The following is a 17,101-nucleotide window of genomic DNA, read 5'->3' as shown; positions in this document are numbered from 1 at the left end:
GGAAAGACCATGGCTATGAGGATAATGGTCACACTTGGATTATTGAATACTCGGATGTTGACTGAAGTATTCAACTGGTTCCATAGAATGATCTTACTTATGAATACTTATAGAATGTCCATTTCTATGTACTTTGTATTCATTGTAGACAGTTTAGTATCATGAAGAAATAAGAATCAAAATGTGGTCACATGTTCAAGTGCTGAAACCAAGTACAAAGCCATGGATTTTGCCTCTTAATTCTTAAAATTGCACGACACAAGAATACGCATGAACTGTTAATACAATTCCATGTATTTTTAAAAACTAACCCTTTGGATGTAATATTTTGTTCTAAGATTTGTATCACTGTAATAATTTATTGTTCCAAAAATAAGAGAAAAAAAAATATTATGTTAATATGCATTCATATTTAACTACTTAGTCAGTTTTGTCATGAAAAATGACTTTGAAGATGACATATAATGGTTATTAGTCAACGTTTACTTGCATGTCATGCTGTAATGATGCCTTTTGAAATTCCAGGCTTTGGTTTTCATACACAGGTTCTTCAGTGTATCACTCATAGTGTTCTTTATTCTATGGCACTATTCTTCAGCTGGATATTCAACCTCCAATGTGACTGTAAGCCAATAATATAACTGGAAGTTGTTTGTTTCAGTCTAGATATTCAGCTCAGTATTATTTGTAATAAGATTGTGATAAATTGGGTTTTCCATTCCTACTCCTAGGGGTCCACAGCTTTGACGTCGAAGGAAGGGAAACCTGGTGATCAAGGCAGTCTCACGTCGTCATTTGGTTGGGATAACCATGGATGGTTTTATATCTCTGTCCGTATAGGATTGTTTCTTTGGGTATGACTGATAATGTTTTTATTCTCCACTTTTTGGTTTTAATTTATAAACTTGATTTCATTCTCCCGCTAGCTTGCTTCCAAAGATATTTTCGTGATATAAATTTATATTCTTTTGTGTGAAGGTTGCTTTGCTTAATCTAATTACTATTTCTTCGACTTGGGCAAGGGTAATTGACGTAATGGACAATGAGGTTTGTTTACTGATACATAGTTTTTGTTTTAATTTGGGTTGTTTGGGGCCCACTTAATATGCTCTGGGTTCAGTCAGGTTCAAGATTATTTGGATTTATTGGTGCTGGTGCTACTCTTGGACAACTTTGCGGATCACTGTTTGCCACAGGAATGGCTTTTGTTGGCCCGTGTAAGTTTGCATATCCCTATACAGTCATTTCTTGTGTGGTTTTACTTTGTTTTACATCAAAATCATGTCTTTTGCAGTCTTGCTTTTGTTTGCTGCTTTGTTGATGGAGCTTGCAGCTCAGACATCAAGAGGGATAAATTGTGATGCATCTCATGTTGAAGAAGAATTGTCTCCCATTAGGTTATTCCTATATTTTTTTTCTTCTTAGTTATATGGATGAAAATAGAGATACCTTTAGATAGAACTAAACTGTCCAAAATCGTTGAACTTACAGTCGTATGATCTATGGTGCAAAATTTGTAGTTTACTTACAGAACAGTCACATTAAGATGTCTGATATAAGTTCATTAAATAATTTGTTTGTTAAAAAAATTCAAAAAATGTATTGTTAAACACAACAGGAGGGATATGATCATAATTGTTTATTTATTTTGAATTTAGAGAATCTGATTCCAACCATGAAAGTGAGGCTCGTGAGTTTGAAAGGACTGAACACACTCTAGGTTCCCCAAAGCCATCCACTTCTTTAGTGAAGCATAAAGTTTGGCCCATATTGGAAGGACTCTGGCTTATATTGTCATCAACTTACCTGTTGCATATATCATTGTTCATCTGGCTGAGTGCAGTTGTCTCTTCATTCTTCTATTTCCAGGTCAGGTAATTTTCTTTCCTGTGATACATCTTTGGTTTTCATTATCAGCATTTCCGATCTTACAAAATGATATAACACATGGAAAACACATCTTCTTATGATTACTTTTTATCATTGATTATTATCTTCTTATGATTTTCATTTTTATTCCATCTTGTCCTGCACAACTTAATTAATTCTGCTTATGGTCTGTGTATACATAGGCCGCTATTGGTACATGCGTAGTTAATGATTAGCCATTATGATTCACGGTTTAATTTCTTTATTAGTGTTCAAAGTTTTGGTTATTTAGAGGGATTTCTGTTTCAGAAATGTAGAGGGGCTGAAGATCTTTATTGTACTTGTTGTTATGTTTTAGTTTTTTATTATCAGTTATTCTCAACGTTTTCCACTAGAGTGGGCTTTTGGCCATTGCCCCTGGATCTGCTTCTGTTTTGCTGTGTTTGCATTCACTTGGTCTTGTTCCCGTATAAATTTCTCAGTTTTATGCTTAGTCTAGGATAGGCGGTGTTTAGTGGGGTTTACTGTTTGGCTTGGTTTACTTCTGTTTAGCTGAAAACTCATCAGTAAGCTTGAACTTTAGCAATGTTAAAATATTTGCACTTGAAAAACTACAATTTGGTAATTAGCTAGTATGACTTTAAGTTGGATTACAACTAGCCCCTTGATTAAATCCATTGATTTATTGGGATCAAGCTATAAATAATAAGAGTAATAGTGTGCAACCGGTATATACGATTTCTTTCATAACACTTTTTAAAAAGAGATATTTTCTGTTTGTCTTTGGATTATTTATCTTTGAAGGGATCTTTATTGCCATGCTATGTGTTTTAAGATGACTTTTTGAATCTGTATACATCTCTAAATAGTATTTCTTCTGAAGTTAAGTCTGTGATTGCAGAAAGTGAGTGTGATTGCCACTACAGTTACTAGCTCTCTTGGTAGGAGAAAATTGTTTGCCCAGATAAATAGCTTTACTGCTGTTTTTATTCTTATTGGACAACTATCCCTAACGGTAAGCTTTTCAAAAAAGACTAGTTCTGCTTGCATTGAATATTCTTTTAGAGTTTTGTTTGGACTTTAGCTTTCCATATAACAATTGAACAAGTTAAAAAAGGCTTGATATTGCTTTGAATTTGCTTTTGTACTCAGATTGTCTTAACATGATTTATAGTAACCATAGTATACCAACAGTTTTGGGTGAAGAGACTGCTATAATAATGGCACAATTTGATAATTGACTTTTGTTTTGGGTAAATGGACTGCTGTGACAAGGATACCAATTGATAACTGGAATTTTACCATTCTTTCAGTGCACTAGCATTACTTTATTTGGCTTTCTTGTAAAAGTGGTAGGAGAGGCCCTAACTTAAAAATCACACATCTGCAGTAGCTCTTGAGAAAAAACTGAGAGCATATGAGTGAATCCGTGTCTCAACACAGCTACACACTGACATTTACATACACACTGAGATTAACGTTACCCATCTGAAAGGTTGAAAGACATGAAGATTCCTGTGAATTTGCTTGATTGAAATTGCATACTGTTATTTCATATACTAAAAGGAATAATTTTTATTTTTAAAAACCTGGAGAAGGGGAAATTATTATTAATTGAAAAATATGAGTAATTTTATGTGTTTTTTGTGAGATCACACCTTCTATTTATAATGATGTAGCAAAAATTACATTCAATGTTTAGAAAGTTGTGTTGACTAGGACTACTAACGATTAGCGTAGGATGTTGCACAATCAAAGAATAATAAAAACATACACTGAATTTTAATACTCACCCTCAAGCTAAAGCTTACTATGCTTTAAACTTGTTACATCAAAATATTTTATCAAAAAAATTGAAACTAAATTTGACAACAGTTGGACTTGTTTGAGAAGAGAAGGCACCATTAAGGATTCATGTGTGGGTAAAGAGTCACCACTGGATTTGATCATCGGTGGGAATAAAACGCGCCACTAATATGATTCATATGTGGGGAATAGAGTTACCACCGGATTGATCGTCGGTGGAAATAAAAGGCGCCACTAATATGATTCATATGTGGAAATAGAGTTACCACCGGATTGATCGTCGGTGGGAATAAAAACACCTGAATTTGAATCTTGTCCATTAATAATGGTGACACTAATGACCATTTTAAAACTGTATTGTACGAAAATATGAATCTTGTCCCTTGAGCCCTATCATATATTTAAAGGAATTATAAAAACTTGTATTTAAAAAACAAAATTGAGTTATAGCTGAATTGCTTCCCAAGACCTTTTTATTTCAAATGCTACATTAATTACCATTTCCATTTCCATCAAGTAATATTCTCAGCAATAATAGTAATGAAATATATACTTGTGGTAGTTTTCTTATTTGCTGTTAGTATTGTCCCTGGATATTTCTAATATAATCATTTCATATATTTTTCTTTATCTAGTGCAGGGGCGCATTCTTACTGTTGCTGGGGTGACTACGGCTATATGCTCAACTCCTTTCGTTGGCGTCTTAAATTTAGTCGCTCTAGCTCTTTGGCCAGATTGGATGACGGTGGCTATTTGTGAGACACTGAGAAAGGTTTTCTTCTATGACTCACAAACATTTTGTGCTTCTTTAATAGAAATAAACAGTAATTAACAATGCTTCATATTAGAAATCTACAATATTAACAATGTGTATGTCTAAGTTCGTTGTTGTTGATTGCATTTGTAATTACTAATTTCGTATTGATTCTTTCTTTTTGTTCTTCAAAAGCATTCTATAGTTTTCGTAGAGTCCTGTTAGATACTTCTGCACTTTTATAGATATCGTACAACTCTTTGTGATTAGAGCTTTCTGGTCGATCCCTCCCTTTATTTTGCCTCTCTGGCCCATCGTGAGTAGTCTAGTGCCAAGGTGACACCTCTGTCCATCTCAGAAGCCGCCAACTTGCCTCCCCTTCATGCATTGTTGCCAGAGCTTGGTTCACGCACTGCCTTCCCATCACTGCCAGACCTCACTGCCGGTATCACCCTGTTTGTCAGCACTTCTTGGTTCTGCTTTGCCACACTTTGATTGATGCAGCCTGCTGGCATTTGCCTGGGTGTGTTGTTCCCTAATTGGTATATTTAGGGTTTGGCTTCTCTGTTTCTCAGATCTGTGTTTGGTTTCTCATGGCTGAATATCCCAAGACTGGACTTGAAAATAAAGAAAACTAAATATATTATTTTCTAATTCTTAAATGTACAATGCCAAAATGCTACAATAGATAGACTAAGGCTCGTAAATTCTATTGATGGCTATCCAAAAATTAAGTAAATAAAATCTGCACAACAACTGGTTAATCCAATGGTTGAATCATCAGAAAGGAATTGGATTTTGGGCTTGCCTACCATCACCACCAAAAAGTTAAATGGAAAGAACCGCAACATAATGTTATTGAACTTTTTTTTTTATCGTCACCAGGGTTTGAATCCTGATTCTTACAGTAATAAACCTAATTAAACCCTAAGCTCAAACCAGTTGAGCTACCCATCCCCTATAATGTTGTTGAACTTGGTTCTTAGGCCAGGGTCTTTAGGAGTATCTTGGATTAAGTTATAACTGTAATAAGCTTGGTCCATATGACATATATTCCTTTCTTGAAGGGAAGTATTAAAAACATGTATTGCTATACAGGTTTATTGTATCATATAGTAATGATTTAGAATTTTCCATTTTTGGTTATAAATATTGTGTTCTTGTATTCATTTTTAAGCATATGCTTCTCTTGAAAAAATTCATAACTCTGACCCTGTGTGTTGTTATTAAAACAGCACATTGTTGATTAAAATAACTATTGTTTATATTTTGTGTATCATATTCATGTTCTAAAATGTTGCAGGTCGTTACATATGTTGTTACAAGACCTGGAAGAGAACTTTTATTTGTGGTTGTTTCAGAGGATGAAAAGTATAAAGCTAAAGTATGATCATCACTTTCTTTGGGCTTTCTTTCCCTCCTTAAAGTTAAATGAAGCTAAAGTATTACTTATCATTTGTTGTTGTAGATCATGAGCTTGTACAAGCATATAGACACAGCCACGAGTAAATTTGCAATATGACGATTTAGTCCCTTAAACTAAAGAATATTAGTCAACTTAGTCTCTTTTCTGAATTTACCACCACAAATTTTAAAGTTTCAATGTTTATCACTTTGTCTTGATGAAGCAAGAAACTATTCAAGGCAATATGTAGTTCTTGTGCTTTCATTGGTTTTGATAAGTGTTTTCTAAAGAGGTATTTTGATGAAGGGATTAATTGACTAATGTTAATTTAAGGGAGTAAGTTGCCTTTGTGCAAATTTAAGGAACTAAATTATCTGATCTCGCAATTTCGATGACTAAAATGTTGATATACTTACACAGCCATGTATCATTTTCATTTTGGCGCCAACCAATGGCTTCGCTGCCTTAACATTTTATTATGCTATATTTTTAGGGTATTTCCTGATATAAGTACATAAAATGAACATACATGCTGATGCAGGTATGCATAGATGTGTTGGTTCAAAGACTTGGAGATGCTGCAGCAGCTGGAATGTATAAAATTCTTTTTGGTTCCATAAACGGGAGCCCATCAACTGCTTCCCTTTATGGCCTTCCCGTAAGTGTGAACTTAATTTTCTGTTCATCTTCCTCTCAAATAGCAGTGTTGGTTAACAAACAAAAAGAAATGGATTGTTAGTAAATTAACAACTACTATAATTATTAGCTCAAAATAGTTTTAGTAATTCCTCATTATTTTGGCTTTCCCTGGTACATTCCTGATTCACACTGATAGTATTTCTGCACACTTTTTCTTATTTTATACATTGTAAGTTCAATGCTAATGTTATGTATCTTTTTATTGCGCTATACCAGGTTTGTTTGTTATGGATAGTCACAGCATTCTTTTTGGGTCGTAGGCAAGCGCAAATTTCAAAGGAAAATTTGAGATTATAATGAATTGTAATGCATGATAGTTCAATCATATGACAAATGCGTAAGCCGGATTGTGTTTCGAGAAAATCGAACTTCTGAGATTAAAGCTAACGTGGTATGCTCTCCCAATTTTTTAAGGCATTCCTTCTGTGTTAGTAATTGGAGAAATTTTGATGTAAAGTGATACAGTGTAATAACATAAATTGATACTTGCTGTAAAAAAACCATAAATTGGTACATGGTTCTAGATTATTTTAAATATTATCCTAGAAATTGAATTAGTAAAGTTCCGGTGATAATTCAATTAATGCTCACGTGTTTATAGAAAATGTGTTTTGAAAGTTTATATTTGAAATGTATAATTTGAATGTGTTTGTAGATGTTGATTTGAATGTGGTGATTGTATTTACTTTTTACATTACCATGTATATCAAATATTACCATTTATAAACAAACAATTAGAAACACACAGTTTTGATTATTAAATAAAACTCTATAATCCATACATATGTATTTTATTTAAATAATTAGAGAAAATGTGTATGTGCTTGTCTAAATCGCATAAAAAAAAAAAACACATAAGAAATGAAGCATATGAATTTTAAGAAAATAATCTAACGACTCAACCATCAATAAGTTTTCTTTTGAATACACCTGTATGTCCAAAATCATATTATGTGCAAGATCGAGATTAACCTGAATAACTTTATGAAATTGAGAAAGAAGATTTTAAAAATAATTATTGTATCACTAGATCCATTGCCCACCTGTAGAACTTAAGAGACAAATATTCATGTTGACAAAAAAAAAAAAGGAGAGAAATATTCATATGTTTGTCCTAGAAAAATATAACGTGTACATCAATGTCATTTCATACATAATACAACATTAATGTCACATGAAAAGAGAAAATAAGAAGAGATTCAGCCCAAAAAACATAAACATGTCTAGTTATTTAGATGTTTGTATTATCACCCGTTTTTCTTATTCTTTCTTGATGTGATACAATGTCTCTCAATATAATTTTGAGCATATAGGATAAAAGAGTTGCTACATTATTAGGAACGATAAAAGTCATAACCATAAATCATAATAATGGAATTTTAATCACTCTACACATGTAACACGTATGCTATATTTATTCTTACAATTTATTTTTTATTAGTTTTACGCTGTGATAAACTATAGAAAAATAAAGACAACGTAGAAAGTAGAAGAAGAAGAGAGTGACAGTAATATTTCACTGATGAGTGATATGATAATAGTGTAATATAAAATATATTACTAGCATAATTCTAAAATAAAATGTGAAATAAATTTAAACTAAGAATAGTAGAGTTTATCCCAAAGGGAACTCTTTCAAAAATTCTCAAAGGCCTAGGCAAAACCAAGGCCTAAGAGGGGGTTTGGAAATAGTTTTCAACCAGCAATAGACGCGCCTCGGTTAAAACCTCACTAGCTGCGTCATTGCCCCAAGCGCAAAGATGCTTTTGAAAAATCTTGTGACAACTCTATTAATTGAAGCTGCCAATAATTTTGTATATTGTTTTGGTCGATGTGGTACTTCAATGCTACATATTTTGGTATACTTTGGTTGAAACAGAAATATTTGCAAGGACTAGGTAGAAAAGGGCAGATGGGATCGAATTCCACATACTTTAAAAACCACAACCCTAAGTTGGGTATTACCCTTATTTGAGCATGATCACACTTCATAGAATATATTATAAGACCATGCATTAGGTACACCCACACTTGTTTAAGAACCCTTTTTCAAAACAATTCTCAAGCTATTTCATCTTCTAAGTTGAGGTAATATCTACGATTTTTAAAACAATGGTAAACAAGGTCGACTATATTGACAAGTAAATTATTTACAAGAAAATTAACTTAGGCATTTCAATGTTTTTTTTTGTTGACAAAATAGCATTTAAATGCTGCAAGTAAAAAATAAATTTGAAGAAAAATAGTCATGACAAATTATGAACAACTTACAATCGTGAAAGAAAAGAATGGTAAAAGATATTCATTCATACACAACATTTGGCTCAAAATCTCAACTATGGTTATATCAAAATTGGTCCACCAAATCAATTCTCAATACTAATGTGCAAAACTCACAATACAAGAATTTCGTTTTAGTCATGAAACCTCTAAACTTATATTTACATACAAACCTTCAAGGTACATTTACTTTCATCCAGATGGATATTGTAAGATCACATAAAAAGAAGAGAATTCTACAAAAATCAACTAATTAGTAGATAATAATTGGCATTACCAATAGTCCCTACAAGAACACAGGCCATCACGAAAATGATGGAACCTGTTGGTATCTCTAACTATAATTTCCCTCTTCACAACCAAAGACACATATTTTATTGCTGAGTGACAATCACCACAAACCCTGATATTCTTCATAATTCGTATGGTTGATCCTTGTGATGTATTCAACAGTGCAAATGCAAGAGCCAACTTCTCACTATGATACTGCAAATTCAATTCTTTCTCTTGTTGATCTACATAGAGAAGCACATGACTAGTATCAGGAACATAACCTATCTCTTTAATTTTCTGATTTAGCTTCTCCCACATTTCATGAACCTTATCTTTCTGTGGATGAGCAATGTCATTTGCAACAAACACATGGACAGCATTTTCGATTTCAACCCAACTACAAGCTGGTTCCTTCTTCAATCCACTATCCTTCATCATCTTTCTCACTTTTGCAACATCCTTCCACCTACCAGCTGAGGCATAAATATTGGAAAGCAATGTATGTGTTCCTGAATAAAAAGGGTCAAGCTCTAAAACCTTTTCGGCGGCGTAAGCGCCTATTTCCATATTTTTATGCATCCTAGATGCGCCGAGCAAAGCTCCCCAGATAGTTGCTGTCGGTTCAATAGGCATTTCTTCAATGAAACTCCTGGCTTGATCAAGAAGACCGGCTCGACCAAGCAGATCAACAACCGTTGTGTAATGTGAGACTTTCGGTTCAATACCATACTTCTTCATCAACTCAAAATAATGTTTACCTTCATCCAAAAGTCCAGCGTGACTGCACGCAGTAAGAACAGAAAGAAATGTGATATCGTTGGGTTCGATCCCGACCCACAACAGCATCTCTTCAAAAAGGTCCACGGCTTCCTTTCCAAACCCATGTTGAGCATACCCTATCAACATGGAATTGCAAGAAACAACATCAACCTTAACTAACCGATCGAAAACCTTCTTTGCATCCCAAATGTTCCCCGACTTTGCGTACATGTGAAGAAGAGTGTTCCCCACGTAACCAACTAACTTCCTTCCTGACTTCATCATATGCGCATGAAGCCATTTACCTTGCTCCAAAGACCCTGTGCTCGATGAAGAACACAAAAGAGCCGAATAAGTAAAATCAGTTGCTCCATAATCTTCCCTTTGCATCGTCACAAACAAAGCCAAAGCTTCCTCACCTTGACCTTTCCTTGCATAACCAGATATCAAAGCATTCCAAGAAACTTCATTCTTACTCTCAAGCTCATTGAAAACCAATTGCGCTTCCCTCAAATATCCACACCTTGCATACATATCCACAAGCGAACTCCCGACATACACATTCGTTTGAAATCCATACTTCCAACAACAACCATGAATTTGTTTCCCATCAACACAACTCCCTAAAAACCCACTACACTTCACCAAACTCGACAACGTGAACTCATTCGGTCTCGATCCATCACGGATCATCTCAGGAAACAGAACGAGCGCGCTACTAGCACACTCATTCTGCGAATACCCAGTGATCATGGAAGTCCAAGTCACCACATCTTTCAAACCCATTTCGTCGAACACTTGGCGGGCAAGTTCCAAACAACCACATTTGGCATACATAAACAAAATTGAATTTTGAATGAATAAATCATTCTTAAGCTTGGAATTTAGGATATGGGTATGCACTAATTTTCCTTCTTTGAGCTTCCCTAACTGTGTGCATCTCTTTAACAACTTATTGTAAATGGTTCGGTCCGGTTCGAGTGAACCGCTATCGATGAGGTCTAGAACATGAAGACCGGTTATGGAGTTGAGTTTGAGACTTGGACGTAGGAGGTTTCTGTCTTGTATGATATAATGTGAGGGGTCCCATATGTTGTTATCCTCTGAAGGTGTAGATGGAGTTGAGGACTGCCAGAGAGTGCGGAAGATTCTAGAAACTGCAAACAATGATTTGAAGTGAGTGGAGAGATGGAAGTGTGAACAGATTTGTTTGCATTGGATCATTACAACAAGATTTTTTTTATTTTTTATTTCAGAGAGATTGCCAGGGAGAAGAAATAGTTGATTAGAATAAAATGAGCAAATAGTTGTACAATATTAATAGCGGCAGATTTGGTAAGTAAACATGCATGTAATTGTAAATTTTTTAGAAGATGACTTTTATTTTATACAATACAACATTGACCAAACTATAAAGAGAATAACTAAGTAAAGATATCATGTTTGGAATAATAAATAAAATATCAATTTGTTCTATGGAACTGCTTAAGTAGTTGTCTATCAATTTTAGTCTTATAAAACATTAAAGATTTTAATTTTTTAAATTACAAAAAATTGACACTTTAATTCCTTATATTATAATATTATACACTATTAGAATTAGAAATGATCAAATGCATACCAACAATAGTTGAATCTAGTGAAATAAATTAGTGAAATAATCGGCATATATAATCTCCTGTAGAAGAAACTTATAAAAGTAAAATAAAATCAAAGTGTAAGAAATTAAAATAGCACAAAAACAATTTAAATAATGAAAATATTATTGTTTATAACTTAAAGAAATGAAAATGAAAGAAACAAAATTGAATGGAGTATAAGGATATTGATAATGGTAACGCAGGCCTATAATATAATTTCACTAAGAAATTGGGTATTTATTTGTCCCTCTCAACCAACGAAGTAACTAACATACTTTAGCTTCTTGTACGCGTATCATTACGAACGTGGGATTTTGGCAGACAAAGCCTTGTGATTGGAAGATTAATCAAAACAAAATAGTATATATACCTTGGAAGCTGAATGAACGGAGTGAGAAATTATATCTCAACCAAAAGGGTATTAGCGTAATTTCAATTACTCGTCCAAGATGAGATGATAACATCCTCCTCCCACTTGAAAACCAACACCGACACTGCCATTCTCTCTGTTGCCGCCGGTCGCAAAACCGGCCGCAAGGGAAGACTCTCCTCGCTTATGGCCACCGCCTCCAATAACTCTACTCCCGCTGTTGTCTTCACCGCTCTCGCCGGCGTTGCTATTGTTGCTGTCATTTTCTACGGTGCCAGCAGGTAATAATTATATTAAATTAAATCTACAACAACAACAAAAATTCACATTACGGAGGTTCCAAAACCCTAATAACACTGTTTCAACTCTTTTTTTTTTATTGCTTTTGTTTATTCTTGCTACTAGATCTCAATTTTGTACTTCAACCGCTTTATTCTTATATTATTGATTTTTTAGAAAAATGAAAATAATGTGTTGATGATTCGTATGAAAGAAGAGAATGAAGTAGTGGATAAGATTTGGTGATATGAAAATTGATCTTTCTTTGGTGTTGGTTGATATCTTTTGGTTACTCTTTATATTTTCAAATAGTAAAATTCTTTGATTTGAAGTTCCTTTCCTCTTGAGACCTTTCCTAGTGGGAAAGCGATCTTGATTGTTGTTGTTGAAGTTCTATTCAATGTAACTATGACACTTCAGATTGAAAGTATGTCGGTATCTGACATAGTAGTTGCATTCAATCATTTTTACTTTCTTAAATCGTTATAATTGTCTAGTGTTAGTGTTGTATCTGGTGTCTATGTCGGTGCTTCATATGTTTACTTTTCTTCTATTCAACTGTATCTCTGATTCAAATTAATGGCTGGCCATGAAATTACCTGTTACTAGGATTTTGTTTGTTGTTAGATGATGCTTTAATTGCCGATGATTCAGATTGATATTCAAAAATCTGTTGTTACGGTGTTTCATTAGATCCTTTCCGAGCTTAAAAGAAAGATCTGTGTTGGCATATATTTTCAGCTTGTCTAATGTTCATTTGGACACTTAAAAATGATGTTTTATGTGCCTCATTAAATTTATTGAATATGCTATGGAACTGCTGCATCTAGTGTTTCTTTTAGGGGAGGTTGTTTTAGTATTCTGGATTTTGCAAATAACTAGGAAATGATGAGTAAATAGTATTAAACCTATATTGGAGGGCATAATTCCTTCCTCTCTTGGAAATAAATAAATAAATTATAGTAGTAAATACTAAATAGAGCTGCTAATGTGTCATATGCTGATGCTGAAGTTAGTACTGTTTTTTATGAACACTGGGGTTTGTTCTTAGCATGTGCTGAAAAGTACACAACTGACAGGAGCTTCATTCATAAATTTAGACTGGTACATCTTAGACTTGTGGTGTTAATTTTCTTATGAAAATTAGTAAAGAGCCTGTATAAAAATTGCACGGATTTGGGAAAAAAGTAGCTGGAAACAGAGGTGTAAAATTTCTTCACATGTCATCAGTAGAAGACTATTTTTAAACAGATAGATAGATTGATAGATAGAAGCAGGTAGTTCTAAGACAATATTAATTGCTTCATTCATCATTAAGAAATTTAGATAGTTATGTATAAAACGGCTCACTAAAATTGCAAATGCTAATGGAATAAAATGAATGAATTCTTTTATGACAAGACTTTTTCAATTGCGGAAAAACCATATGTCCATAATAGGCTTGAAAAAGTTCCTCCATAGTGCTAGAGCACTGTTGTTTGCCATTAATAGGCAGTCGTAACAAATTTTTTCTCTTGTTTTAATTGGTCAAAAAAAGTTGGTCTGCTTAAATCTCCATATGATCATGCAGGAAAAAAAAACACGCCCTTTCACCTCTGCAATGGAAAAACTTGTTTACAGAAGATGGTAGACTCCATGATGGTGGAATTAAGTTCCTGAAAAGAGTGCGCAATGGAGTGAGTATACTAATTCACTCATCTGGATTTTAAAATTGTGTATCTTTGGTTTCTTTTTGGAATTGATTGCATTATTAATATTTGATGCAGGGTGTTGATCCTAGAATAAGGGCTGAAGTGTGGCCATTCCTACTTGGAGTGTAAGCATGCCATTCTTTTTGTTTCATTTCTTGATAATATTCACTCTTGCATAATTACAATGAATGTTATCTTAGTTATCTTTAAGTTAATATACAACCTTTGCGTTTTGCTCCATGTTATTAATTAGGAAGTGTAAGGATTACCTTGTGCTTTCTTTATTTTAGACAGTTAGATTGTATTTTACTTTTTTCTTTTATATCAGTTACTGATTACACTTGTATGACTTAGACAGGTATGACTTTAACAGCACCAAAGATGAAAGAGATGCTGTAAGAACCCAAAATAGGTTGGCATACAAGTTTCATTCCCAATTTTTTTATGTATCTTTGTGCACGATCAATACTTAAAATTTATATTCTTTTTACTTTTCCTTTGTTTTTATTTATGTTGAGAGGAAGGGGTTGATTTTGATGCAAATCTTTATACACAGAAAGCAATATGAAAGACTCCGCAGACAATGCAGGAAATTCATCAAACGAAGCAATAAAAGCAGGGAGTTAAATGATATAGGTGAAATCAGCTTTGAAGGAGGTGATGGAAGTCTTGTTCGAGATTCTAGTTCTTCTAGTTCTGATGATGCTGCCAGCGCCAGGGAATTCCTTTCTAGTCAAGACAGGACTCCAGAAGCTGAACATTCAGATTATCCATCCATTGCCCCATTGGAAGATGATTATGATTATGTTAATGTCAACAATGCTGATGTATCTACACTGGATACGGATGTCGTCGAAGGCCCTGAAGTAATTCAAACAGTTCCTTCTGACGTTCAGGAAGATAACAATCCCATGAAAACTACCGAGGAAGTTTCTTCTCCCTTCCAAGAAAAAGTTCCATCAAAGCTACCAGCTACTGAAGACTTCTCCACCTGGCAACGGATTATCCGACTCGATGCACTGCGTGCCAATGCAGAATGGATGGCACACTACCCCTCTCAAGCTGCCACATCAGACATTATGGCACGTCGTACTGCTGAGGCTGTTGGCTTGGAAGATTATGGTCACCTAGAGGCTGGCAGAATCTTCCATGCTGCTCGACTAGTTGCTATTCTTGAAGCATATGCGCTATATGACATTGAAATTGGCTACTGCCAGGGTATGAGTGACCTACTATCTCCTATAGTTAGTATTATATCAGATGATCACGAGGCTTTCTGGTGTTTTGTTGGATTCATGAAAAAGGCACGGCAAAATTTTAGGCTTGATGAGGTGGGTATAAGGAGGCAACTAGATTTAGTTGCAAAAATAATCAAGTATAAGGATGCCCATCTATTTAGGCATTTGGAGAAGCTTCAGGCTGAAGATTGCTTTTTTGTGTATCGGATGGTGGTGGTATTGTTTCGAAGGGAATTGACATTTGAGCAAACTCTTTGCCTTTGGGAAGTAATGTGGGCAGATCAAGCTGCAATCAGAGCAGGTATCGGGATTTCTGCATGGAGTAAAGTTAGGCAGCGTGCACCGCCAACAGATGATCTGTTGCTCTACGCAATTGCAGCTTCGGTATTACAGAGGAGGAAATTGATCATTGAAAAGTATAGCAGCATGGATGAGATCATAAGGGAATGCAATAACATGTCAGGACAGCTTGATGTTTTGAAATTGCTAGATGATGCACATAACTTAGTGGTCACCCTTCGCGACAAAATAGAAACATCATTATGATCAATGCATTAAACAAATCTAGTTCATACTTTTTAGTGTACAAAAATTCTTATATTTCAGAGTAGCAGATTCTCCTCTGCATTTAAAATAAGCACCGGAGTTGCGCTGCACTGGTTATTGCTCATTTTTCTAGCACCCTCTTTTTCTTTTTTTGCATCTTGATATCAGACACAAATCTCACTTCTCTGAACTCGCTGGAGCATGTAACTTTAACTTTTACCATATTAGCATATGTTTCTCCTGCATGCTTTTACCATTCATGATTGATTACAGAAAATGTTGAGATATTACAATATCAACTTTTAACTTTACAAACTAGTATTCACTTTAAAAGACAAATAAAAAACACACTTGAAATACCATGGTTGTGTCATGTGTAAACTGGATCCTCTACACCATTTTCCCACTCTCTCCACCTCTCTATTTATCTTATCAATCCTTTTTCTCTTAGGATTCAAGTCTGTGTCACGTGTGGTTGATACCGAATACACATTCATGCTAAAGTAATGAACATCTCCTCTCACGTACACAAATTATAAATAAAAGTGAATAATAATTTAATAAGTTAATTTTATTTAAATATTGTGTATTCACCGTTACAATAAATGAAAAATATATTGACCTAGGAGTGGTCCAAGTTGTATTAATTATAAATTGAAGGAAAAAACAATTAATATTGTATTGGAAATAAATAAATAAACAACTCATTTGATGATTTATTTATAAATAAATAAAAACAATTATTTTTTTGTCTCCTAACTATTTATTATCTTAATTATTTAGAATGGATCACTCACTATGATAAATAATTAAAATTATTATGGACAAACAAATAATTTCTCTATATCATTATTAATGTTTCATTTGGATTGTGTAGAGTACTTACAAAATAATTAATTGTGTTGATTTTAATGATAAAATGAGTTTTACGTATTTTTTTTTTATATAATAAATAATCAATAATATATTTTTTTATCAAAAAATAATTTTTTAAATAGATTATCCGATCATATTTATGCCATAAATCTTTTAACATATAAAATTCAGATGTTAGTCTAATTGATCTGAAATCATTCTTAGAAATGAGATGAATGATATGATAAAGCATGATATGGCATGATAGATATAAAGTTGAGCATATGTGTTCTTTGAAAACCCTAAAAAACAACTAAAGCCAGTCACCCAACTGCCATCTCATTTTCTGATCAAACCACCTGCACCAGATCTTACCTGACTCACCAACTACCAGATTTTATCGCCAAAGATTGTTATAGCAAGGATTAAAAAATCTGATGAAAACGACTAGTATTAATAAAAAATTATGGTTAAAAAGGAATGGAGAGACTATGACACATTCAATACAACAACGTTGATTTAATTAATAAAATTCAAATTTATTACATAATTTTAAAAAAAAAAATAATAAATTTCACTATAATTAATTTACAAATATGTTCAACCTAACAATAATAATATTTGTTAATTAAATTAT

General features: G+C 33.7%; 3 protein-coding genes and 1 non-coding gene across 8 annotated transcripts in view; 2 read left to right on the top strand and 2 right to left on the bottom strand.

Moving 5' to 3' along the window:
• The window catches only part of LOC101513487 (uncharacterized), an 8,656-nt gene extending 1,518 nt beyond the window's left edge, over positions 1–7,138 (top strand). Inside the window, exons 3-13 of one of the 5 annotated variants that reach the window (XM_004498440.4) lie at positions 526–624; positions 732–854; positions 979–1,047; positions 1,121–1,217; positions 1,295–1,397; positions 1,659–1,869; positions 2,771–2,884; positions 4,316–4,447; positions 5,733–5,813; positions 6,376–6,492; positions 6,750–7,138. In XM_004498440.4, coding sequence (XP_004498497.1) covers positions 526–624; positions 732–854; positions 979–1,047; positions 1,121–1,217; positions 1,295–1,397; positions 1,659–1,869; positions 2,771–2,884; positions 4,316–4,447; positions 5,733–5,813; positions 6,376–6,492; positions 6,750–6,830 — 1,227 coding nt within the window. In that variant the 3' untranslated portion in view covers positions 6,831–7,138. The remainder of the gene's footprint in view (positions 1–525; positions 625–731; positions 855–978; positions 1,048–1,120; positions 1,218–1,294; positions 1,398–1,658; positions 1,870–2,770; positions 2,885–4,315; positions 4,448–5,732; positions 5,814–6,375; positions 6,493–6,749) is intronic. The other 4 variants (XM_027333228.2, XM_027333229.2, XM_027333230.2 and 1 more) reach the window with 4 other exon arrangements.
• Positions 7,139–8,145: 1,007 nt separating this feature from the next.
• On the bottom strand, positions 8,146–8,295 carry LOC113786390 (U4 spliceosomal RNA). Its single transcript, XR_003472673.1, has one exon. It is a non-coding gene; the product is annotated as a U4 spliceosomal RNA (small nuclear RNA).
• A 519-nt stretch (positions 8,296–8,814) lies between these two features.
• On the bottom strand, positions 8,815–11,272 carry LOC101513165 (pentatricopeptide repeat-containing protein At3g24000, mitochondrial). The gene has a single exon (XM_004498439.3). The coding sequence runs from the start codon at positions 11,067–11,069 to the stop codon at positions 9,087–9,089; it is 1,983 nt and encodes a 660-aa protein (XP_004498496.1). The 5' UTR covers positions 11,070–11,272; the 3' UTR covers positions 8,815–9,086.
• Positions 11,273–11,832: 560 nt separating this feature from the next.
• LOC101512839 (rab GTPase-activating protein 22-like) lies at positions 11,833–15,865 on the top strand. The gene is made up of 5 exons (XM_004498438.3): positions 11,833–12,136; positions 13,705–13,810; positions 13,901–13,950; positions 14,184–14,237; positions 14,382–15,865. Exons 1-5 carry the CDS (start codon positions 11,940–11,942, stop codon positions 15,607–15,609), a joined length of 1,635 nt encoding a protein of 544 aa, XP_004498495.1. The 5' UTR covers positions 11,833–11,939; the 3' UTR covers positions 15,610–15,865.
• The last annotated feature ends 1,236 nt before the right edge of the window (positions 15,866–17,101 follow it).

This window comes from Cicer arietinum, chromosome 4, assembly GCF_000331145.2.
Source record: "Cicer arietinum cultivar CDC Frontier isolate Library 1 chromosome 4, Cicar.CDCFrontier_v2.0, whole genome shotgun sequence".
In the NCBI taxonomy this organism is placed as follows: domain Eukaryota; kingdom Viridiplantae; phylum Streptophyta; class Magnoliopsida; order Fabales; family Fabaceae; genus Cicer; species Cicer arietinum.
Note: the sequence above shows the minus strand (reverse complement) of the source record. Positions and strands in the feature narration are given on the sequence as shown.